This window comes from Pleurodeles waltl, chromosome 10, assembly GCF_031143425.1.
Source record: "Pleurodeles waltl isolate 20211129_DDA chromosome 10, aPleWal1.hap1.20221129, whole genome shotgun sequence".
In the NCBI taxonomy this organism is placed as follows: Eukaryota; Metazoa; Chordata; class Amphibia; order Caudata; family Salamandridae; genus Pleurodeles; species Pleurodeles waltl.
In genome coordinates this window covers 153,792,748-153,820,009 of record NC_090449.1, presented here as the reverse complement: position 1 = coordinate 153,820,009, position 27,262 = coordinate 153,792,748, and the positions used below count along the sequence as shown (strand labels likewise).

The 27,262-nt window shown below is 43.0% G+C and overlaps 1 protein-coding gene across 6 annotated transcripts in view; it reads left to right on the top strand.

Annotated features, from left to right (window-relative positions):
- TOM1L2 (target of myb1 like 2 membrane trafficking protein) overlaps positions 1-27,262 on the top strand; it is a 336,841-nt gene that overhangs the window by 245,824 nt on the left and 63,755 nt on the right. For all 6 annotated transcript variants that reach the window (XM_069210085.1, XM_069210083.1, XM_069210081.1 and 3 more), the window contains exons 8-10: positions 7,671-7,804; positions 19,149-19,194; positions 20,338-20,494. In XM_069210085.1, the coding sequence (XP_069066186.1) occupies positions 7,671-7,804; positions 19,149-19,194; positions 20,338-20,494 (337 nt within the window). The remainder of the gene's footprint in view (positions 1-7,670; positions 7,805-19,148; positions 19,195-20,337; positions 20,495-27,262) is intronic.

Below are 27,262 nucleotides of genomic sequence, written 5' to 3'. Positions count from 1 at the left end.
TTTGCACCCTGTCCAAATGGGTACCTCCACTTTCCCTTGGTAGCTTGACTCAAGCAGTCAGGCTTATCTCAGAAGCAATGCGTAAAGTATTTGTGTACACGCACACACACGTGTACACACACACACACACACTTTTTTTTAATTTAAATTAATTTTATTAGTTAATTTTTTTTTTTTTTAAAGACAATAAAAATTCCAATAAGGTAATGATATCAATTAGACTAAAAACAATATAAACATTTAACTCCGATATCCTCTTTTAAACAAAGCCGCAGACATATATTACCAGGTAAATGAGCAAAACCAATCATGAGCTTGAGCAAGTTACTTTTCCGGCTTGCTACCCCAATGAAGATGCGGATCTGTCTAATAATCAACATTATGCTAAATGTATACTAGATAGGTCTCCTGAGGTACTAAATTATTATGCAGAGGGCACATATTATTCCATCTTCATAGAGGACAAAATATCAGAAACTATTGAACTATAAAATGAATAAACCCTAACCAAAACAACCCAGCACTGGCCCATCTTCACATTTCATTCACAAACAGTTTTAATGTGTGAAGTTAGGCATGGAGTGCATTTCATTTAATTAATCCAAGCACATGTGACCATTATGCTTGGAATAATTCGACCTTATCAAGTATCCAGCCACTGACCCATCTTCAGTTTTCGATATTAGCAAATATAAGGTGCAAAATTAGACATGAAGTGCGCATTCAGTGTTAATGCCTTCACTAGAAGATATAATGTGCAAAAAATGCCTAATAACTCAACCATATGAGAGCCCCATATTAATGCATTCATAAGTAAATATAAAGGGCAAAATAGAACGGCAAAAAGCGTGTCGTTCGATCAACATAGAAACCAGCTATTGTAGTATCTAACATTTAGACCCCATATTATTTGTCAGCATGACCTAGTGCCAGCTGAACTCCAGTACTCACTACTAGCATGGTGTGCCAGAGATGCATATTGTTTGCGCATCATGTGCCAAGCCAATATATCAGAACTGATGGTTGGCAAAGATCAAAGGTAGTTAACAATCTGGCACCAAATATCGTATCAGCATGCAACATTACTAGCCCAGTTTCAACCTTCGTTAACGATTAGTTGATGCAACAAGTGTGGTGAAACTTTCCAGAGATTGGACCAGTCTAATGTTCGACATTTCATTCTTTGGATCAAAACACTCAATGAGGGCTGGTCTACGGGCTCTGATCCCCAGTACGTTAAATTCCTTTTTCAACAGTTTTATTCTCTGATTAACCAGTGCTGGACATACACAGACAACATGCAGCAACATTTCCACAGCTAAATAGTAGGAAGAATGCCCGACTTGGTTACATAAGTGCCACAAAGGTGACGGTGCCACTAGTAGAGGAAGGTATCGAGGCAGGGAAGACGTTGAAGATAGTGCAAAAGCCAGAGGGTCCCTTTTGGCAAGTAATTGCAGTGCCTGGAATGAATTCATCCAAGCTAAAATGTTTGCTTACGACTGCTCAGCCACTGCAAGTATAAAGGCCAGCGATACCTATGAAAGCACTCCCAGAGGAAAAGGGAGGCCCGATGAGCAGACATTTAAGATCTATACCTGGCGGTCTAATGGCAGAAAGGGATGAGCCTACATCATGGAATTGCCCCACGGCACTGAGAGGAGGGCACACGGCCCAGCAAATTCTGAATCCTGTAAACCATCAGATACCGATTGATCCTGAGCAGGGGCATCAGTTACTTTGGAGTCCTGAATTTAAATTAAGAAGTCCTCAGAATGTACTTAATCGCTCAAGTATTTTAAAACTAATAAAGGCTCTTCCCGACCTAGACCATGTGACCTCTGAAGATTTCCTGGCCATAAAATTCATACAAGCAAGAGGGAGTCAGCAATCGGATCCAACTTAGCCAGTTTCTCGGCCCCCCGATCTTCCGGATCAAATCCTGTAAAGGTAAAAGCTTCTGAATATGCGGGCATTGAGGTACTTGCTTATCAAGGAGATAAATATCCATACCCATTATTAGAGAAGCAAAGCCCTAATATGGAAAAAGACATTCCATAGTCCGTTCTACGAGGGACAAATGGGAAATTTAACTCTGGGAAAGTCAACAAAGGAGCTGAAACCGAGTTTAATGTGACAGTTCAAATCATCTCGAGAGCAGGAGCACAGGAAGATTCAAACAAGACGTGACTCTAGATCAGTGATTCCCAAACTTTTTCGACCTGCGGCTCCCTTGACCTATTGGCAGTTGGCCTTGGCTCGCCGTTACGTTACTTTTTTTGGCAGGTGGGAGGATGTAAGCCCGGCATCGGGGGTACTTCCATTTACCTCCCTGAAATTAATTGCTGTGAAGGTATTATAATCGTAGTTGTGATCTACTTTGTCACTGAACTGATGCTGTAATAAAGCACTTTATCAGCAACAAATACTCACTTTACCACCTCTCCTTTTTACTCCAGGCCTTGAAGCCTTAAACCACACGTTCCTGCCATGAAAGCATCTTCTTTAGTGGCAGCAGCTTGCATCATATTCTGCATGTCACAGAACTAAATAGAATACATATCTCTGACAATCCTTAGCAACAAATATGACACAACCACTAAGCAGCCAATTTAAACATTTATTTTCTTGGGAATTCTGGCATTAACATCAGCAATCTGAAAAGGGCAGTGTTGGCTACATTCGCAGAAGGACCTTCAATAGAAAAGTCTGTTGCAGATGGCATCCGAATGCCATATATAGCTGAGCCATAACTGAAATGCAATGGGAGTAACTTCCTATTCAAACTATCTCAGTGCCAGTACACTAAGAAGGTGATATCCCCTCAGACATGAACCTGATGCTGAGGAAGCCAACCTTCCTCCAGCAGCAGGCAGGTCACTGTTTTCCTTAAAGGAAAAGAAGGGCAGCGTGAACCTCTGAGCACCCTTTAAGATGGCTATCCAAACCCTGCGCTCATCATTGCATTTCTCACACATGCAAAACTGTAGCAGTTGAGGCACCCATCTCTCTCTTTGCTGAAATGCAGGTTAGAGCAGGAACCGCTGCTGCAGGTGGGAGGGACTCAGTAGGAGTAAGAATAGGAGTATTCAGAGTAAGAAGGAGGAAGTAGAGTTGAGATTAGGAATATTTAGCAGAGTAACAGACAGCGAATAGCTGCAAGAGTAAGAAGGAATATTATTTGGAGTAAGCAGAAGCTTTGTTGCTAGTAAAGTGATGAAAGTAAGAATGACAGAATGAGATAAAGATGATTAGGGAACAAATCCTTTCATTTACTTCGAACAAAGAATCTGTGCTAGTAAAGCTGGATGTGCTTTCTGTTTCATGCACAGATCACATTGAAGTAAGGGACTTTAATTAAGCACTATTGCAGCTTGCTTCAGTTGGTTAAATATCACATGTACGCAGCTGAAATAGGTAATATTTACACGTTTTAAGGCGATCAGACACTGCTGACATGCACTACCTGGCATTTATAAGCACGTTATTGCTGTTTCAATGGCTCACTAAGGTACAATGTCTACCGGTACAATAGTTTACAGCTCTACCTGTCTCTGTAACATACCTTGTATGGAAGAAGAGTGCAGTGGAAGGTGGGCTGTGGTGCATTAGCAGGCATCCAGCCAAGGTCTGACTGCAGTCACTAGGCTGAGTATCCTATGATCTTCGTCTTATAGACAAATGTTAACTGTGTAATAAACTGCCTATCGGTAGGGCCCTGCTGACAAGAAAAACAAAGTGCACAAGACAATAAAGGTACCTACATACAGACAATGCATCTGCAATGCACCCATTTTTCAAAAGTGTTTGTCTTAGGGTGGCTTATTCCGAGTGAAGTGTTTGTGACCTCTACTTGAAGGGACAGAATTAGTTGTCTGTGACAGCAGGTCTTCCATGAAGGCCTGAATATGCATTATTTGCTGAGCAGAAGAAATGCCCTTTACAGTGCTTTACTGCATATTTCTTTACCGTTTATTTTATTTTTGGAGCTTGTGTATTAAATTAATGTTCACCCTTAATGACCTTTATAAGCAGTCTTCCTTGTCTCCTTACCTAGGTCGAGGTTATAAGAATTAGCATGTATATTTCAATTATACTGCACAAAAGGTTTTGTTAAATTGCATGAAGGGATTTCTAAAATTCACTGAGAAACACTTCTGAACTGTTTAGCTCAGGGTCAGGACCTGTTAAATAACTCTGAGTTGAGAGATGGTTTTATGTTTCAGTGTCATCAATTAACACTGCAGTTAGCAGGAGGCCAGGGCAAGTAGTGACAGCAGATATTTATTGCTATTCCTCGTTTCGTTCCCAAACCGTGTGCTTGGTGCATGGCACCCCTGGCTAGTTTAGATGGCGCACCTGGGTGCCACAGCGCACAGATTGGGAACCACTGCTCTAGATAATTGGAACTGGTTGCCCAAAGTGGTATCTTATGGGATGCCCTGTAAAAGCTGAAAAGCAAATCTACAGACCCCATTTCCACAGGAGGAACTGAGCATCTGCTCATGGAATATAGAGGGTTGTAGAAAAAAATGAAAGATCCAGCAGTCACCAGTTTCTTAGGCTCATTTGATATCACAGTGATCCAAGAGTAATGGGTGCAAGCGAGTATACCCCTTATTGGGTATGAAGAATTCAATAAGCCTGCAGAAAAAACAGGATATTTGGAAGGGCAAAGGTGGCTTGGTGATTTATATCAACGTTAATGTCTCCGTTAAGATCTCAGAACTTCACATGGACACTCAGCCTTTCTGTCCGTCCGTTTAGGTGGGGAAACAATATACGTGAACCTCTCATCTTAATTAATACATACAATAATCCAAAAAGAAAAATTGTTGAAGCTGATAATTTTATAACATGCTTACTTCATCTAAAAAATGTGATTGGTCGGGCATATTGGTTAGTCTCAGGTGACTTCAGTCTCACACACAGTAACACAGTGATAACACTATAAAAAGGACTCCACACAAGTTTAGAAAAATAGCCAATGTTTATCTGAATAAAACAAGACCAAAATGACAAAAGTCCAACATACACAAGTAAAGATATCACTTTTTAAAAGTTGAAATGAGTCTTAATCCAGAGGAATCAATGGTTGTATCTTTTTAACACACAGTACCTGGGATGAGTCAAAAACAGACGATATGGAGCACAGAGGAGGTGAGGCGCCCGAAAACAAGCCGATGTGTCATATCCTTACTGTGCAGGGGAGGTGATGCATCGGTTCCTTACTGGAAGGGGAAGTGATGCGTCAATTCTCTCCTCGCAGGAGAGACAATGCGTCAGTGTCTTACTGGCATAGGAGGTGATAAGTCTGTCCTTACTGGCAGGGGAAGGTATGCGCCTGTTATCTCCTCGCAGGGGAGGGTGATGCGTCGGTTTCCAGTCACGCAGCCTTGATTCCTTGCTGTGGTGGGGGGTCAATGAGAAAGTGACACCTAGGAATGATGCCTGGGAAAATCCAGATGCGCTGTGATGATGGAGCCATGATGGAACAGGCTCTGCGTCAGTCCTACAGGCGCAGCTCCAATTCTTCCACTGCAAGTCAGGCACTGTATCGATTTTTCAGCCGCAGTGCAGACGCAGCGTCAATTCTTCTGCCGCAAGCCAGGCGTTGCATCAGTTTTTCAGCCGTGGCGAATCCATGCATTAATTTTCTTCTTTGGGACACCGGTTTCTGCTTCCAAAGGCCCGGGGACTGGATTTAGCACCACTTGGCAAGTCAGGACTCTCAGCCGAAGAGTCCAGGCACTGGCAGATTAAGTCTTTGATGTCCCTGAGACTTCTAAGAGGAGGCAAGCTCAGTTCAAGCACTTAGAGAACCTTGGAAAGCAGGATGTAGAAAGTAAAGCCCAGTCCTTTTACTCCCAGGACTGAAGCAGCAAGCAACAGGTCAGCACAACAAAGCAACAGGCATCCCTCTTTTCTTCCTGGCAGAGTGTCCTCAGTCCAGAAGTGTTCTAAAGTTGTGGTCTCAGAGGTCCAATATTTATACTCATTTCTGCCTTTGAAGTAGGCAAACTTCAAAGGAATGTCTTTGTAGTGCACAAGACCCATTCTTTCCTGCCCTGGCCCTAGACACACTCTAGGGGGTTTGAGACTGCTTTGTTGAATGACAGACAGCCCTATTCAGGTGCGTTTGTCAGCTCCTCTCTCCACTCAAGCCCAGGAAGACCCATCAGGATATGCAGGGCACTCCTCGGTTCCCTTTGTGTGACCGTCTAGAGTGAATTCACAAACAGCCCAACTGTCATCCTGACCCAGATGTGTATTCCACAGACATGCACAGGTGCACACTTTTAAGCAAGAAAATGCTCAATTTCTAAAAGTAGCATTTTCAAAGTTAGAATTTAAAAAACAACTTCACCAAAAGATGCATTTTTAAGTTGTAATTTCAGAGGCACCACACTCCAGAACTCTATCAGCTCCGAATGGGATATTACACTTAAAAGATATTTCAAGGTAATTCCCATGTTAAAATAGTGAAAAACGAATTTAGCAGTATTTCACTATCAGAACATGTAAACCACACCAGTGCATGTCCTACCGCTTAAATACACTGCGCCCTGCCCATGGGGCTTCCTTGGGCCTACCTTAGGGGTAACGTACATGTAGTAAAAGTGGCAGTTTGGGCCTGGCAAGAGGGGGATCTTTCCAGGTCGAAATGGCAGTTTAAAACTACACCCACTGACACTGCAGTGGTGGGTGTGTGACATGTTTACAGGGATACTCATGTGGGTAGCGCAATTAGAACTGCAGGCCCCCTAGTAGCATTTAATATACAGGCTCTGGGCACACATCGTGCACTATACTAGGGACTTATTAGTAAATCACATATGCCAATCATGGATAAACCACTTCCATGATTGGCATATGAGCACTTTAACTTTAGCACTGGTCAGCAGTGGTAAAGTGCCCCAGAGTCCTAAAGTCAGCAAAAACAAAGTTCAGCACAGGGTCAAAACAGGAGATCAGAAGCCACAAAAGACAGGGGAAACAATGCCAAGAGCTGACTGGTCTAACAGCTATCACTTGTTTTTTTTTTTTTTTTTCGAACATCCACACACAAAAGTAGTTCAGTTCATTGACAGGGAATATAATGGAACTGGGTGTGTTTTTGAGTCCCAAAATAATTTTTGCTTTTTGCTTTTTTTGTGTTGTCAGGGCCCAGCAGCTTCCCCAGCAATAAATATACGCAAAAACCACTGCAAGCAACAAAAAAAAACATAGATCCAGGCAAAAGACAGCCTGTTTTACTATGTTCTCCTACTGCCAGACATTCTCTATTGTAACATCACTACTTTTTGCACTTAAGATTTGGTTATAAATGACAATTTAATGCCACACCTGTCACACTTAACCAGCTTGTTTTCAACCCAAAAATAAATACTGTTCGCTAATGTAGAAATATGTTACATCAATTTATCTCTTATAAATTCAAGCAAGCCCCCCACTAGTGTTCAAGGCAATATATCTTTGCTAGCATGTCATCTGCTGAGCAAACATAATTGAAGAGATTGTATTGGTTTCTTTTTATGCATGAGGTTCAGTGTTTTGTGATAAAATAACAATAGCTGAAATACAAAATCTGTTTTTATAATGCAGTTGTTTCTAAAGAAAAATAAATACAAAACCAGTGTTATGCTGTGCTTTCTTCTTAACTAACAAAGGAGCTGAACAGAACTTGCAGAGCAATGCAGCAAAGAATAGTGGAACTCATCTCACGCGTGTCTAATGAAGAGGTAACGGAGGAGCTGCTGCATGTCAACGATGACCTCAATAATGTCTTTCTCCGATATGAAAGGTAAGGTCCCTCTGCTTGATAGAAATAGGCCCTCTTGGTTCACCAATTAAACACAGAAAACGTGTGTTGCAGGTAGGGAACGCAGCCATTTTAGTGGTCGAACATATTATAATCTTATTTTTAAAATTCTGTAGAGTCAACGGTGCTTCTTTCTGCTTTTCAGTAATGGATCACCACATACTAAAAACATGCCTGCAAATTCATGTACGATGTATGGTCCAATTTAGTCCACCTGCTTGTCAGACTGCTTGCAGTTTAGTAATAAAGCTCAGTACATTATGTGTTGTGCAACAAGACATAGACTATAACCCAGTTATTAATGACCAGACCCTGACAGTAAAAATGACTGTGAAAAGCAGACAACCAGCATTATAAGCGAAATGACCCACTAAGCTCAGATAAGATTGAGTCACACATAAACAATCCCTAACAGTCGTCTCAGACTGACAGGGAGGTAGGTATGGTGACTAATAGCTCACGCTTCACTACCTTTCGATTCAAAGTCCCTAGGGACTTTTCTTTTGCTCCTTCTTCAGGAGCAGTTTCTTTCTTGTTAGTTTCCTTCTCTCCTTGATTTTATATAGCCTCCAAGATAAATAGTTTGATTACTTACATGGTTTCTGATGTGCCAGAAGAGGGTTATATGAAATTCTGGCCACTCTGCAAGATCTGCATTTGTTGTTACATAGCACTGATAGTATAATATATAAAGCCTTCTGCAGCAACCTCCTTTTTGGGTCGCACTGATGCTTTCTACTTTCTCTGTTTGGAAATGAGGTCAGCAAACAAATGCAATCAGCTTTTTCCTTCATTCTTTTCAAAATTATTGTTATGAATTTATCTCAGTGATGTGCTTGACCCACCAACACAATAATATCTGGTTTTCTCTCAAGCATACATCCTTTCGCATTGGTCGAGATTAACATGAACCAAAAATAGGGTGTATGGTGTGGGTAGAAGAACACTAAAGTACTGGGCATTTCACTTTCTGCAAAGCTTAGGTAATTGTCTTGGAGAGCCACATGCTAGGTATGGTTTCTTCCTACTAATCATATGAAGGTGAAACCTATTCGTATAACATTCCATTTGACAATATTGTAACCTTTCGTTGTCAAAAATGTCTAATAAAGCTGTGCCTATAATGTCATGAGCTTGGCATTCCTTATCCTTTCAATGAGTGATCCCAATAAAGAAATATTTGCATGCTTAGTCTCCCACGCTAAGCAGTATTTCGCGGCCTCACGATCTTTGTGAGCTGTCGGATCCACTTTCTTATGGGCTAGGTTACAGTGAGGAATGGGAGTGTTCGCTGGACCCTTTAGAATACCAGCTCCAAGAAGAATAACCTATGGACTGGTGTGCAGACTTTGGTGAAGCCAGCGAACTGGATACTTCTCCAGATACTGGCATGCTTTCTCCCACTACTGTGGCTACAGAGGAGAGAGCTTCATATTCAACAGTGGTGCAAAGAGCAGCGGAGGTCCTGGACCTTGAGCTGCCTTCTGTGGCTGTCGGGGCTAACTTCCTGACAGAGGTGCTTCAACCTGGAGCTTCTTCCTCTGATCTCCTGCTGCCGTTTAATGAAACCCTTACGGATGTCCTACTTGGTGCTTAGTCCAAACCCAGCATAGGGGCTGCTGTGAATAGGACAATTGCCCGCCGCCATTGCCCTACTTCAGGCAACCCACTTTTTCTGACACAACACCCCACGCCTGAGAGCTTGTTTAGCCAAGACTCCACCTCCTATGGCGTGTTCCTTTTTGCACCCCCGGATAGGGAATACAAAAGGCTGGACACACTTGGGAAGAAGATGTTTACTTCTACCAGCCTTGCATTGCGGTCCATGAACATCGCATGCCATTTGGGCCGTTATTCACATACACCATGGGATAAGGTTGTGCAAGTGCTGCCACAGGTCCTGGAGGAGGCCCGGGCTATACTCTCTCAAGCAGTTGCTGATGAGAGAGACATCGCAAAGTTCACGATCCAATGAACTGGACACGACCGACTTACTGGGCAGAGCGGCTTAGTGGACGGTGGCACTAAGGGGCCATGCAAGGTTGAGGACCTCTGGCTTTTTAGGGATTGTCCAAGTCATTCTGATGGACAGTGCCCTTTGTTGGCACTCTCACCTTCAGAGACAAGGCAGACTCAGTGCGTGAGCACTTCCAGAATTCCCATGCTACGGCCAGTCCCTGGGCTTCACAGCGGCCCCCGGTCCCCTTAAATCTGCATTTCACCCCTTTCATTCCCATGAAAGGGATGCCCCTAGCCGCACCCACAGCTGCCTCTAAACCTTCCTAGTTTGACTCTTCCCCAACAGGGACCAGTCGGAGACAGGATTCACCATCACCTGCTTCCCTTGGCAATCCATCATGTAAGACAGATGGGTTTTGCAGATAGTCGGAAGGAGCTACTCCCTCCCTTTTAAGACTACCCCTCTATCCATGCCTCCATCCCACGATCGGTCACAGAGGATCACTTGGCACTTCTCCAAGCAGCAGATACGGCTCGCTTGGCCAAGGGAGTCATATAGAGGGGGTCCCTGACCCTGAAATATGTTATGGCTGCTATTCCCACTACTTTCTGGTACCCAAAAAAGACAATGGCCTTCACCCTATCCTAGACCCCTGGTCCCTCTATATCTTCCTTAAGAAAGTTAAGTTCAGAATGCTCACTCTGACTCAGGTGCTATCTGCCTTGGACCCAGGAGACTGGATGATAGCATTGCACTTGCAGGATGCTTATTTCCATATTCCTGTTCTGCCTCCCACAGACGTTACTTGTGGTTCACTGTATGGTACGAGCACTTTCAGTTCACCGTGCGCCCTTTGGCCTTACCTGTGCTCCTCAGGTGTTCACCAAGGTGATGGCAGTGGTCGCAGCTCATCTGCGTAGATCAGGAATTTCAGTCTTCCCTCATCTTGAGGACTGGCTGTTAAAGGCAGGCTTGCCCCAAGCTGTCATCTCCCACCTCCAGATTAGGGCGTACCTCCTGCATTCACTGGGGTTCACTATGAACGTGCTGAAGTCGCACCCCACTGCCTCTCAGACACTCCCTTTCATCGCAGCTGTTCTGGACACTGCAGTTTCAGTCTTATCCTCCCGAACGGCAAGTCCAGGATATTCAGGCAATGATACCGATGTTTCGGCCTCTCCCCTGGATTTCAGTGAGAATGACTGAGGTTCACAAAATCATTTGTGCCATCTGCTCCGCTGCCCAATCATCCCTTCTCTTGGGTAGAGATGAGGCACTGCTAGTTAGCAGGAGCAAAACCCAGATTGGGGCGACAGGCATCACCTGTAGTGGGTTAGACTCCGTCTCCCACACCGCGGGCGATTCTGCCGCTCAAATCCAGTAGTCTCATTAGAATAATGAGAGCCTACACGGCAGTACGTTGTTGTTCTACCTTGGCCACACAAAAAGAGTTCCAGGTGGACTAACACCTCTTTGTGGGGTAAGTCAGAGCCCAGAAAGGGAATGTGGTACAGAAACAGACCATCTCTCGATGGATGGTGCTTTTTATTAAAGTCTGCTACGCATTGGCCAAGAAGCAACCCCATGAGGGTTTGCATGCTCAATCCACCAGTCAAGCCTGTGACTACTGCATTAACAAGCGGAATCTTGGTCCTGGATATCTGCAGGCAGCAACGTGGGCATCTCTGCACATGTTTACCAAGCACTACAGCCTGGACAGTCAGGTCCCTAGGGATGGGCACTTTGCTCATACGGTCCTGCAGGACTTTCTAGTGTGGAAGAGGTATTGCTTGAGTTTCTATTCCAAGATAAGGACTCTACAGCTAGAAGTCTCTATCAGATAAACAAGTTACTTACCTTCGGTAACACCTTAGCTGGTAGAGACTCTGTCTAGCTGCAGATTTCTTACCTACCCACCCAACCTATCCTCCCCTCCCGTTCTGTGAATGGGTTTATAAAATTTTTGTTTTTCCCCCTTTCAGGGCCCTAGTTTTCACACACCAGTGTTCAGTACTCTTCGAGGGTCCTTGCTTCTGGCATGGAAAGTCGTAAAAAGAAACTGACATCACACTGTGGTGACGCATAGGCACTGCGCACATCACTTGTGGCACAGACGACACCACTCGGAGCTGAACAATGCCACTTACTCGCATGCAGGGGTACTGCTCATGAAAACATTTCCGGATCCAGACCAATGTCTGAGGATAATTCTAAGGTAAGGAATCTGGCTAGAGAGTTTGAACCAGATAATGCATTACCAAAGGTAAGTAGCTTGCTCACCATGGTCAACACCACACTTGTTCCACTCTACTGTGTGGACATCCTAAGCAATGGGGCACCGACTCTTCCGTACTTCCCACATGACCCTCGTGATGAACCCTTTAGTTCCCAGGATGGTGAAGATGCACTAGAAGATAGAATAGAATATCTTCAAGAAGCTCCCAACCTCAAACCGTATCATCCCCCAAACCCTCACCAGCTGTTGATACCATTGCCCCCTTCTATGAGGTAATACAAATGTCTGCACTGTCAGATTAAGATGCATACAATACAAGAGGATGGGGAAATCCTAGTCATGACCCTCTCCGCAACAGAGCAGACAGTACTCTACCGCTCCATGCTAAAGGCAATGAATAAGCTGCCCAATGATAATTTTGAAGAATTCATAAAGGCAAACATAGTCACATCCAGGATTGAAATAAATAATCCTGTCTTTATCCATAGTCAAGTCGCCCCATACAAAAGAGAGCCTCAGCACAGGCATTGGGGGGTGCTGCTCCACCTGATAAGGAGTCTGAGGGCATTAATGCTCAGAGTAGTCACTTGTGAGTCTTTACCAATTCTCTGGGTCTAGTCTCCAGGTACAGTTGCAAACACTGGGAGAAAATGGAGGGGTTGTTAAAGCATCTCTGACAGGCCAATTGTAAAAGGAAATAGAGACAAGCTATTTGCTTGGGACACGTCCATTAGCAACACACATAAGATGTGCCCTCGAAGCAGCAGTGCAGTTAGAGGGACATCCTTCACAGGCATGTCGGCTAAGCTTCTCAGCATTTTGGACTGAGGTGTAGTCTAAATATCCCTTTTGATGGCGAGTATCTGTTCAGCCCCCATGTGGGCCACATGGTCGAAACAGTTTTAAAAAGGCAAGCAGTGCTTGGCACACACTCAAACAGCAGGTCCCTATTCCAGGAAATGACCATACAAGATACCATGAATACTATAAAATTTACCTGGAACTTCAAACTGATACATAGTATTCAGAGCATTAGTCAGAATCATTCAGGACAAGACATTCAGGATCTGTATATTACATCCAGAAGCAGGGAGAAACCCCCTCCCCCCCGGCAATCTGCTTTGGCTCAAGAGATTCGGCACCCCACCAATCCATAATAACATCCGCCTGTTGGTGGTTCATTTGCCAGGATTATTAAACAGCCTTGTTGACCTGCTCAGCATCAACAAGTCTATGAAGGGGAATTCATCTGCAAGTTATTATGAAGTTCTTTCCCTTGTGATAGACCCCTACTATTCGAAATGTTCACCACTCCTGAAAATGCAAAGTGCCAAAATTTGCATCCAGGTACCCGCATTCGTGATCCCTGGGCAATATACTATGGATGTTCTGTCTCCCCCTCAACCCATACGTAAGGAGGACTGTGAGGCAGATTTCCATTACCCTCATTCTATTTGGACCAGACTTGGCAGGACAGCCCTAGTATTCAGTGCTCCTGGAACTGTTAGACCGTCCCCATGAGAAGCTCCTGCTGAGGGTAGACCTTCTTAATTGTGCAACAGGGTCAGCTCAGACACGCAGATGGCTGATTCTCGGGATCTGGCACATGAGTTTGTCATCTCAAACTTCCAGAGGAATGCATGTTTGTCATGTGAGAGATGTACAAGCCCACTACTCCTGGATGTTATGCACATGAGTTAGATATTCATGCATTACTGTCTCTTTGCCAAAATGTTATACCTCTAAAAGGTTTCTGTGCAAGAGATTGTCCGTTACCTCCTACAACTATAAAAGGCAGACCATACCTATATGTCCATACTCTTAACTTCAGCTGCAGCATATTTTACTCATTACTTTTCAAGGTCCCAATCAATAAAGCCTTCATGGAGGGTGATCTTAAAGTAACACCTCTAAAAACAGCCCCTGCCTGAGTTTGAAACCTGAATGTAACATTCACATGCCTCGTGAGCTCACCAAAGTCCTACATGCATGTGCCCTACTTTACGTGACTTGCGAGGTGGCCTTTTTAGTCTCACCACCTCCCTCAGATGCATTTGTGAGCATCAGGCTCTTACAATATTGGAATCATTCTTCCAGGTTCATAAGGCTACCATAATCCTTGCCACAACCCCAAATTCCTTCCAAAGTTTGGCTTACCTTTACATTGAATCAGACCGTATATCTGCCCTATTTTCTTCCAGCACCCAAAGTATGTAGCAAAGTGAGACTTCACAACCTATATGTTAATCGGGTGATTATGTACCATTTTGATAGAAGTAAGCCATTTTGGAAGCCCAGTCAACATTTGTAGCTTTTGCCAAACTCCATAGAGGTGAGTCATTCTCTAAAGTAAGCTTTGCAAGATGGCTTGTCAAGTGGATCCAGATTTGATAGGCTAAGGGCAAGCGCACATATTTGTGCCCCCCTAGAGTCTACTCCACCAACAAAAAGGGTGCCACTTTAGATTTCCTCGGAAAAAAGCCCTCTAGCAGAATTCTGAAAGCTGCCTCTTGGTCAAAACCACACACCTTCACTAAGCACTATAGTGTGGATATGCTAGCCCATTAACAGGTTTGAATTGGCCAAACTATCCTAAGAACACTGTTTCATACATCTGCATACTGTGCTCCAAAGCCACTGCTTTGGATAGGAACAGCTGTACTGTCTGTGCAGAGCATGTGTATCTACAGGCATACATGCTACAGATGGAAATTGTTTCTTTCCCTGTAATTATCTGTTCCTAGTGTGTAATGCTGAAGATTTAAATGCATCTTCCAGAAGCCAATGATGATCACTTTTTCACACCTTTTACAATACACAGCACACGTTGTCTTCAGCATGTCCCTCCTCTTAAACTGCACTCTTACACTACTCACCACTGAGCAGAAAAGCAATTTACTACGGACCAAGGGAGGAATCATATCGGATCTTGTCTCCAATTTCTTTGAAGAAAAGGAAGATGGAAAAATCCGAACCCAATATGATGTGGCAGGATTACTGCAGTCTATGAACAGATATATTCACTGAAAAGACCAAAGGTTACGTGGATATTATAGTTAGGTTCTGAATTTACTCATACAAAACCATAGAAACTCAGCAGTTATAGTTACCTGAGTTAACTGTAACTGGCGCTGCCGTAATGTATTGCTTATGACCTCACATTGTATTTTTGAGGATTAATTTTATTATTGAACAACAACCATGTTCTCAATGAACCCAAAAAACTCATTAATATCAAAGCTGAATATTTTTGGAAGTAGTTTTTAGTTTGTTTTTAGTTTTAGCTATGTTAGGAGGATATCTGTGTGTGCAGGTGACTATTACTGTGCATAATTATTAGGCAACTTAACAAAAAAAAATATATACCCATTTCAATTATTTATTATTACCAGTGAAACCAATATAACATCTCAACATTCACAAATATACATTTCTGACATTCAAAAACAAAACAAAAACAAATCAGTGACCAATATAGCCACCTTTCTTTGCAAGGACACTCAAAAGCCTGCCATCCATGGATTCTGTCAGTGTTTTGATCTGTTCACCATCAACATTGCGTGCAGCAGCAACCACAGCCTCCCAGACACTGTTCAGAGAGGTGTACTGTTTTCCCTCCTTGTAAATCTCACATTTGATGATGGACCACAGGTTCTCAATGGGGTTCAGATCAGGTGAACAAGGAGGCCATGTCATTAGATTTCCTTCTTTTATACCCTTTCTTGCCAGCCACGCTGTGGAGTACTTGGACGCGTGTGATGGAGCATTGTCCTGCATGAAAATCATGTTTTTCTTGAAGGATGCAGACTTCTTCCTGTACCACTGCTTGAAGAAGGTGTCTTCCAGGAACTGGCAGTAGGACTGGGAGTTGAGCTTGACTCCATCCTCAACCCGAAAAGGCCCCACAAGCTCATCTTTGATGATACCAGCCCAAACCAGTACTCCACCTCCACCTTGCTGGCGTCTGAGTCGGACTGGAGCTCTCTGCCCTTTACCAATCCAGCCACGGGCCCATCCATCTGGCCCATCAAGACTCACTCTCATTTCATCAGTCCATAAAACCTTAGAAAAATCAGTCTTGAGATATTTCTTGGCCCAGTCTTGACGTTTCAGCTTGTGTGTCTTGTTCAGTGGTGGTCGTCTTTCAGCCTTTCTTACCTTGGCCATGTCTCTGAGTATTGCACACCTTGTGCTTTTGGGCACTCCAGTGATGTTGCAGCTCTGAAATATGGCCAAACTGGTGGCAAGTGGCATCGTGGCAGCTGCACGCTTGACTTTTCTCAGTTCATGGGCAGTTATTTTGCGCCTTGGTTTTTCCACACGCTTCTTGCGACCCTGTTGACTATTTTGAATGAAACGCTTGATTGTTCGATGATCACGCTTCAGAAGCTTTGCAATTTTAAGAGTGCTGCATCCCTCTGCAAGATATCTCACTATTTTTGACTTTTCTGAGCCTTTCAAGTCCTTCTTTTGACCCATTTTGCCAAAGGAAAGGAAGTTGCCTAATAATTATGCACACCTGATATAGGGTGTTGATGTCATTAGACCACACCCCTTCTCATTACAGAGATGCACATCACCTAATATGCTTAATTGGTAGTAGGCTTTCGAGCCTATACAGCTTGGAGTCAGACAACATGCATAAAGAGGATGATGTGGTCAAAATACTCATTTGCCTAATAATTCTGCACTCCCTGTATTACAATAAAGCCCTGGGGAGGTGGTGGTCGTTCCCCCAACCTCCCCCCCCCCCCCCCCCCCCCCAGTTTTTTTAAGCCTCCGGGACTTGGCCCACCCAGGCATTAGACTAACGCACTTCCTTTTTTATTTTATTTTATGAGCAAATTCACTGATCCACCATGTGTCCTCTCAGAAAATTACAAAACATGCTTTTTAGCCCTGGGACCCCACCAACAGAGCTAAGGGGTCAGGGTGTTCGTACCCTGGCCCCTTTTGGTTTTTTGATACTTTTATTTTTAGACTCGGCTGAAGCGGAATCCTAAGATGGCTGACAACACTTCAACAGCTCCTGTTGTTGAACTGTTATCAGCAAATCAAATCTCAGCACAAGATTGTTAGAGGTCACAAATGCATCCCTAGATATACAAATTTGTTTTCCCCTTAATTTCTCTAAAATCCCAAACGAAAAATGAATGGGGGACAACGTGTTTTGGGACCCCTCTTTTTTTCTCGGCCCTCACCCCTGGACCGATCACCCTGAAACTTTCTAGGCAGCAGCTGACTGAACTGGCAAATGTTTTTTGGAACGTTTCATGAAGGTTCGTCAAGCAGTGCCAAAGATATAGGCATTGTATATGTGAACCTACCTATAAATACCTAGTGGCAAACGCCAACAGGTAATATATATTATTGGTGGGAAAAAAACATAGGTTACCGGGACGTTATAGTTAGGCTCAAATTTTCGACACACAAAACCCTAGAAATTCAGCAGTTATAGTTATACTAATCTCAAGAAACTTTAACTCGTGCCCTAGGTAACTATAATTCACGCCCCCACCATGCACAGTTTTCTCATCAATAATTTATTGCAAATGTTGCACTGATATTATCAATGATGTCATAGAAGATTTCCTGAGTGATGTAATATGTGGGGTAATTAGCAGTGCATGGCAAGGTGGGGTTTGGGTGGTGAAGCATAGTTATTTTTTGGCAAGAGGCGCACGGGACTCCCCTCCACAATGAGCCCCCAAGAGCCAGTATTTATATAATTGGGAGGGGGTGCATGGCCCTCCTCTCTAAGCCCTGGACAGGCCCAGGTCCATCACTTTGGACCGGTAATTACAATAAGGGGGTTACATGCAGCCCCCCGACCTTGATTAGGCCCCGAGGACACCATCCCCAGGGGCCCAAAATCATTGCTTTGTCTCGGGGACCCTATCACCCAGGACACCATAGTTTACTGTCTGGGAGAATGAGGGCATACACTGCATGTATTCTCCCAGGCAAGGAACACATGTTTGTTCTGCTGGGACGGGAACAGTGAAAAATTATACTTTCACCCGAGGGGAGCAAAGTTACTGAGCCGGGGTCCTGCCAGTGCAACAGTTGGTGGTAGCTGGGGAGATGCTAGTATTGTGGCTCCCCCATCACCCTCTATATTTTTGCCAGCGGTAGCCCTTGGTGGTAACCAATGCACCCATTTAAAAAATAAATGTTAACATGGTCGACGCCCGCCATGGTGGTGGCCGTAGAGCTGGCAGCGTCCTTGGGGCTTCCCTGCATTCCCCAGTTATGTCAATGTTGGGTTCCCTAGGTGGGCACCAGGGCACCCATTTAAAACCGTTTTAAAAATGGGCAGTGGTGGCTGAAGAGCAGGTGGAGACCCTGCGTTACATTAAGTTAAAAAAAAAAAACATAGAAATTCACACAAAAAACAAAGGTTAGAGTGACGTTATAGTTAGGAATTGTAATAATGTGTTACTGTACATTAAAAAAAAATTAGCAGTTCAATGAAAAAAAAAGGTTAAAGGGACATTATAGTTAGGTAATTGTCAGTGAAACATACTATTTTAAATGAACAAAACAATTGAAATTGAGCAGTTATGGTTACTCAAGAGGCTAAATGCCTCAGATGTTACATCACTTATGACATGTTCTATTAAATCGTTGATGATAACCACTGCAACATCTGAAATGACATCATTTATGACAACACTGCATGGCAGGTGCACGAGTTATAGTTACTTGCAATAACTATAGCTGGTGAATTTTAGTGGGCTTGTTTGTTTAAAATAGCATGTTTTAACTGACATTTTCATCTAACTAGAACGTGCCTCTAACCTTTGGTTTTTTTTGTGAATTATATATATGTTTTTTTCGCCATCCAAAGCTGTAATACTGGGCCTGAAGTGATGAAAGGCTTTTGTCATTTTACAGCTCTGTGAGGGTGGTATTGTGCCACTCTTATGCCTTAAGATTTTGCTGTACAAATGGCAAAAGAGTTTGTCCTTTTCTGCCTCTGCGTGAATGGCACTGTGCTAATCCTATGCTAAAATAAATTGCTAGAAAAGGACATTTGAGGTGAGCAAATCTAGAGTGTCACTGGTGTTGCCTATGGGGACTATGAACAGATATGCATAGCTTTCACTTATTATTTATCTCATTCCTAGGTTTGAACGGTACAGATCAGGCCGTGCCGCACAGACTGCTAACGGGGTAGGTATGTCTATAAGAATCCTACATATGATGATTTATCCAGAATGGACATGTCTGGCAATGAGATTTCACAACTCACCCATAGAAATTATAATTCCTAGAGAGAGGTGATAGTAGGAATAACACAATAAATGTATAGCTAGCTGAATTTTTATTCAGTATTATCTCTTCCTGGATTTTATTGGGTGCGTTCCCTTATGGCACACACCTCACCACACATTTGTTCTGAATGTAATCATAGACCCTATTGTGTGCTGTAATGATATGAGAGTCTGTCAAAAATCTTTGGATAGTTTGCTCACAGGATCTTTAAAAGGAGCCAAAGGCCTCTGTCAAATCTGTCACCATTGTAACCCTTCCTGGTCCTGCTTTCGGTACTAAACCTGTTGCTGAGGCTGCTGCATTGAATTTCCTGTTTACGATTGCAGGAATGCCTTCTAAAAGCTTTGTGTGCTGTCTTAGCCATAATCTGCTGAAGAGTAAATACAGTGTGTGCGCTCCTCTTCTGCTCCAGCTGTAGTGGAGTTTTTCAACCATCGGGCGGTATTCCACGTTCTTATTAGCGGTTGTCTCTAACCTGCTATATGAATTTCGTAGATGACTAGTAGATGTTTGTTCTCTGTAATGATTTGGGTTTTGAAGTGTAATTGGGAAAGTTAGAAAGGAACCATGATGGGTCAGGGTAAAATCTAATGGGCCTTTTTTGCAAAGGCAAAAGGCCAATCCACAGCTTCGATCATCAGTGTGTCAACTCTGCCATGGAAAGGGACAAGGATCAGGCGAGGGCTGAATCCACAGTAAGCATCCAGGAGGTCTGGAGGGGTACAGGCTGATGGTATTTGCTTGAAATTAACTGTAAATTTAGTTGAGGGGGATAAAAAAATTCCAGATATTAAATGTAAAAATTGGCAGTGCGTGTTATATTTGGGAATCCACAGTAAATGATACTTAGGTATGAAAATAAAAATAAAAAATCTGAAAACAAATTAGCCGGAAATATAGAAATTAGCTCACAGTATAGGCAAGAGGTGGGTTTTTGTGCAGAGGCAGCTGTGTGTGAATGTAACCCTTGTTTTTCTTTGTAATATGCCTTGCTTCATAGGAACTGGACATGTATGTAGGTGTCTTTGTTTTTCTTGGCAGGTAATGAACGAAGTGACGGAGGATAATTTAATAGATTTGGGGCCAGGATCTCCTGCTGTTGTCAGTCCTATGGTGACTACCACTGCCCCTGGTTCAGTCAGCCCCATAGCGGGAAGCACACCCCCTGCTGTTCTCTCAACTCAGCTTGCTGGTCTTGGTATGTTTTTATGATTTAAACTTGAACACTTTGTCAAATACCAACCCCTCACCTCATACATCAGATACTCTAGAACTTGTTTTCTTCAGATGCTTTTCACACATAATTTCTCAGAGGATTCAGTATTATTTTCCCCCCAATCCTGATTACCTGGACTTAAAGCACTGAAGCTTAAAGACACGTTAATAAAAACATAGCTATATATTCGATGGCATGTGGAGCTGCAGATACACATGCTATGCATTGCTTCTGCCATCTAGTGTTGGGCTTGGAGTGTTACAAGTTGTTTTTCTTAGAAGAAGTCTTTTTCCGAGTCACAGGATCAAGTGACTCCTCCTCTCGGTCAAAGTGCACATGGGCATCGACTCCTTTGTTAGATTGTTTTCTTTCCGCTGGCGGGTTCGGACGTGTTTCCTCTCGCTCTGAGATTTTCAATTCGGAAACTTTAGATAACTTTCTTTGACCGTCTTTATTGTTTCGATTGCATTTCCATCTATAGTCGAGCAGATAGTACTGTCGAAAACCAGACTACACCCTTTTGAGCATGAACTCGGGCCTGTTCAGGCCTACCACGCCAAAGCCTGATGGATCGGACTCCATTCCGATTCTGTCCTCGATGCCATGTGAAATTCCATACACAGACCAACACGTGGTATGAAATCTGTCTCTCTCTCCCGATCACCGAGAAGAAGACTGTGAAGCCTGTCGGTCGTTCCGATCCAAGAAAACACTGCGTGACCGGGAAGCCAGAAGACTGGAAATGGCTTTGAAGACTACAGAATACATCGACACAGTTGAGGAAGAACAGGCCCAAGCGGCAGTTTCCATACAGGACACCGACTCCGAATGTGACTTGGAGGAGGAGCCAACTCATCACTGCAGGTCAGCACATGAGTACGACAGACCCTACGCCCACTCCTAAAAAACCATTGAAGGCCTTGGGTGCACCACTGCCAGAGAGCCAAGGTTTGACCCGAAAGAAAATAATCGGTGACCGACCTTTGGGTTCGGTGCCAAAAAAGGCCACACCAACTTCGATACCGGAAACGAGCAAATCTACCAAAAGCTCCACATCCGAACCGAGCCACCGTCCGCACTTCTAGGAGTCGAAACCTCGACGTCCTGTCTCTGAGCTGAAAGAGGCTGTAATTTCAGGACCGAAAAAATTGCAAACTTTGGAGCCGAAAAAGTATTCATACACAGAAGAACAAGGACTTTTGAGCAGATTAAAAAAGAGCTCAAAGACATTTGATGAACAGTCCTCTAAATCACCAAAAACATCAGAATATATTTCTGAGGACTCTGATATTCAACCCATTCTTGAAATCATGGATGAAAGACAATTAAGGATTCATATCTGTAAAGAGACTGGGAGGAGCATTACTGCACCTCCTCCACAAACAAAAAAAGTTGGCTTTTCAGGAACACCTCGATACTGCTCCACCACCAGCAAAGATTTTTATAAGAAAGGAGAAGCCATTACCCTTGAAAAATTCTCCACCACAACTTTCTTTTCCACCACCACCTGTTAGCCCATCACCATCGCCATCACCAACTCACATGCTTATTCACATGGTGATACAATTGATCTTTGGGATCTGTATGATCCAGATCCCATACCAACTAATGGCTCAGACCTATATCCTTCAAAACCTTTGATAGAACTGCATACACACACAGGTCATCTCTAGGGCAGCTGCGTGCCATGGGGTACTTATGCATAGTGAGCCTTTAAAAGAGGATTTCCTTTTTAATACGCTGTCCTCCACGCACTCACGTTACCAGTGCCTACCAATGTTGCCTGGCATGATCAATCACACAGACAAAATATTTAAGGAACCTGTTAAGGCTAGGATTTTAACACCACGCATAGATAAAAAATATAAGCCTGCACCTACAGATCCAGCTTACATTACACATCAGGTACCTCCAGACTCTGTGGTTGTCAGTGCTGCCAGAAAAAGGGCCAATAGTCAGTTGTGAGGGGATGCCTCTCCACCTGACAAAGAGAGCAGGAAGTTTGATGCTGCTAGCAAGAGGGTAGCTACACAAACAGCTAACCAATGGTGCATTGACAAATCACAAGCCTTGCTAGCACGGGATGATAGAGCACACTGGGACGAGATGCAGGAATTATTACAACACCTACCAAAAGAACATCAGAAGAGGGCGCAACAAATTGTTGAAGGACGTCAGGCAATAAGTAACAACCAGATAAGGTCTGCTCTTGATGCTGCAGATACAGCAGCTAGGAGCGTAAATGCATGGTTACGTCGTTCTGGATTCAAACCAAAAATACAACAGGCAGTACTAAATATGCCTTTTGACAAGAAACACCTGTTTGGTCCTGAGGTTGACACCACAATCGAGAAACTTAGGAAAGATTCAGAGGCTGCTAAAGCAATGGGAGCCCTATACACAAAACCTTACAGAGGCTTCTTTCGTAAGCAGCAATTTAGAGGAGGATTCAAGCCCCAGTCTACAGAGGCTTCTACCTCCCAACCTAAACAAAGCCAACAACAATACAAGAGGGGGATTTAGAGGCTCTTATAGTTTCCAACACTTCAGAGCCAGAGGCAAATTCCAGGCCTCAAAACGTGTCACTACCTCATCAAATCAGTGACTTCGTAAGCATACCACAACCCCCACACATCTCCTGTGGGGGGGCAGACTGCAGCAATTCCACTCCCAATGGCAAAATATCACCACAGACTAATGGGTACTTTCAATTATCTGCAATGGTTATTGCCTACAATTGAATTCTACCCCTCCAAACATTCCATCTCGTTATCACAGGCTGTCCCCAGAACACAAAGTTCTGTTACAACAAGAAGTACAATTGGTACTACTATAAAAGGCAATAGAATTAGTTCCAAAATCTCAACACGGAACAGGGGTATACTCACTATACTTTCTCATTCCCAAAAAGGATGCCACACTCAGACCCATTCTATCTCAGGCCACTAAATCTATATATCCTGTCAGAACACTTTCACATTGTAACTCTGCAGGACGTCATTCCACTACTACAAAGGCAAGATTACATGACTGCATTAGGTCTCAAAGATGCGTATTTTCATATCCCCATACATCCAGCTCACCGAAAATATCTAAGGTTTGTCATAGCGGGAAACCACTACCAATTCAAGGTTCTGCCATTTGGCATAACAATAGCTCCAAGAGTATTCGCAAAATGTCTAACGGTAGTAGCAGCTTACCTAAGAAGAAAACACATACATGTCTTTCCTTATCTAGACAATTGGCTAATAAAATCAAGCAATATTATACAATGTCAACAACACACTCTATACACAATGAAAATCCTACACACTTTAGGGTTCACTATCAATTACCAAAAATCTCATCTACAGCCTGCTCAGGTTCAACCTTACCTAGGTGCTATTCTCAATACACAAAAAGCCTTAGCCTATCCAAATACTCAAAGGATACAAGCTTTCCAAAACCTCATACCACAAATGCAGCCAAATCAACAATACACCGTAAGGTTTATCATGAAACTATTGGGAATGGTGGCAACCTGCTTAGCAATAGTACCACATGCAAGATTAAATATGAGAACACTACAACAGTGCCTCTCACAACAAAGGTCTCAAGCACAGGGCCAATTGGCGGTCTAACAACACAAGATCTTGCAAACGCACAAGTCCCTTCAATGGTGGAATCACAGCAATTTAATGAAGGGGCGGTCATTTCAGGACCCTGTGCCTCAGACCACAATAACAACAGATGCATCAATGATAGGGTGGGGAGCGCATCTCAACAGCCTCACCATACAGGGAGGGGTGGTATTCAAAACAATTAACTTACCACATAAACCATTTAGAATTATTAGCTGGGTTCCTTGCCCTAAAAGTGTTTCAACCCATTCTCGAGCACAAAAATGTCTTGATAAAAACAGACAATATGACAACCATGTATTATCTGAAGAAAACAATTTAGAAATGGGAAATTCACAATCCCATTTACTTACTAGCAGAATACATCCCTGGAATACACAATCAGCTAGCGGACCTGCTAAGCAGGACACACCAACAGATACACAAATGGGTACTTTAAGAAATAAACGTATTCGGAACTAATGAAAACGCAAAATGCCAAAACTTCGCACCCAGGCACCCACACCCTCGGTCCAAGAGCAATGCTCTATGGATCAACTAGTCAGGGATATTTGCTTACGCTTTTCCCCCTCTCCAGCTAATTCAATTTCTAGTCCACAAACTGTGTCAAACTTATTTCACAATGATACTCCTATCTCCACGTGGGCACGACAACATTGGTACACAACACTCCTAGATCTGTCAGTAGTACCTCACTGCAAACTTCCAAACAGACCGGGTTTGTTAACACAAAACAAAGGTCAAATCAGACATTCCAATCCCAGTGCTTTCAACTTAGCGATTTGGCTCCTGAAGTCATATAATTTGGATACTTACAACTTCCATTAGAATGGCTGGAAGTTCTCAAACAAGCACACAAACCTACAACTAGACAGTGCTATGCTAACAAGTGGAAACGTTTTGTTCATTACTGTCAATCTAAAAATATTGACCCACTTATAGCATCAATACAAGATATTGTATGCTACCTTCTTCGTTTACAAAAGGCAAATTTAACTTTCTCATCTATTAAGTCACCTTACTGCCATATCAGCATACTTGAAAACTATACAGTATACCTCTCTCTTTATAGTTCCAGTTATTAAAGCCTTCATGGATTGACTCAAACGTATTATTCCATTGAGAAGCCCACCAGTTCCTGCTTGGAATCTAAATATTGTACTCACAAGGCTAAAGGGGCCACCATTTGAACCCAAGCCTTTGTGTGAGATTCAGTTTCTAACTTGGAAAGTTGCTTTCTTAGTAGCAATTACTTCATTAAGAAGAGTTAGTAAAATACAGGCATTCACTCTGGAGGAATCCTTTTTCCAAGTACACAAGCATAAAGTTGTACTTAGAACTAATCCATTTTTTTCCCCAAACGTTGTATCGCCTTTTCACATTAACCAAACAGTGGAATTGTTAGTCTTCTTCCCACAGCCAGGTTCAACTGCTGAAAAACCCATTCGCACTCTTGATCTTAAAAGAGCTCTAATGTATTACGTGGATAGAACAAAAGAGTTTAGAAAAACAAAACAGCTTGTCGTTGCCTTTCAACAACCACTTAAAGGTAATCCTATCTCTAAACAAGGATTAGCTAGATGGATTGTTAAATGTATTCAAACATGTTACATTAAGACAAAACGACAACTTTTTATAACACCTAAAACTCATTCCTCTAGGAAATAGGTGCTTCTATTGCATTCTTAGGAAATATACCAATGGCAGACATATGCAAAGCTGCCACATGGTCTACACCACATACATTTACAAAACATTACTGTGTGGATGTATTTTCAAAGCAACAGGCCAATGTTGGTCAAGCTGCCCTAAGAACATTATTTCAAACAACTTCAACTCCTACAGACTAGCCACTGCTTCTTTTGGGGAGAGCAACTGCTTTTTAGTCGATGCATAGCATGTATATCTGCAGCTACACATGCCATCGAACGGAAAATGTCACTTATGCAGTGTACATCTGTTCATGGCATGAGGTGCTGCAGATTCACATGCACCCTTCCTCATCCCCGGAAACCTGTAGTCGTTGCAGTTTATTATTTGTACATATGTATATACATTTACATTTGCATGGACATCTTATTTACTTATTACTTTTATAGCACATTTACATTCTTTCAGTCCATCACTCCTTCCTACACCCTTTTGCGGGAAAACAATCTAACAAAGGAGTCTATGCCCATTCGCACTATGACTGAGAAGAGGAGTCACTCGATCAAAGACTTCTTGGAAGAAAATGAACTTGTAACACTCGAGCCCAACACTAGATGCCCGAAGCACTGCATAGCATGTGAATCTGCAGCACTACATGCCACGAACAGATACACACTGGGTAAGTGACATTTTCCATGCTGTGATTACATTTTACATTATAGGCACGCTAAGAAAATGTCAGTGCACTTGGTCATATCTACAACTCCTCTTGGAAGCAAGATTCATGTTACCCTGATTCCTCATTCTGCACGTTCAAAGGGTTCTTGTTCTACAAACATCTTTGACTGGTGTATGCATATCTGATACTCTGTGGCTGTAGTGACTATTGCCTATAAGTTACTTCTTGACTTTCTATGATAACAGTTGGGCTATATCCTAACATATGACAAGGCTGGAATGTACCTAGTAGTGATCATGGCACGCCTCAGAGGATTTCTTAAAGCTGACCCTTACCTTCACTCTCAAATCTCTTACAATTAATAATCTGATATTTTCCTCTGGGTAGCAGTCTGTTTAAGATTAGTACACCTGCCACAGTAGGTGCTAATTTTTCTTTTTTTTTTTTTACTCGTAGTACATACAGTATTCATTGAATTCCCTCTGTTTGCGACCAAAAGAGGAGGGGCTGAATATGGAAATGCGATCCGGGGGGTTACATAAAGAAAGCAAGTGAGACCAGGATTCTGATGAATACTTCTAACTGAATATTTCTCACTATCCGCATATCTGAGGCTCCACTAGATCCGGAATATAACCCTGGCAATAACTTCTGTATACTGACGGGTGGCTCCATATAGCTCCACCTTGATATTGTACTGCTCTGGAAAGTGATGGGATGGGCCTGCATACTGGTGCCACCACTGCATACTGATGTTGGTTCCTCTTGTTCGCCACCCTTAAATGAGGACTCCGAAATCTG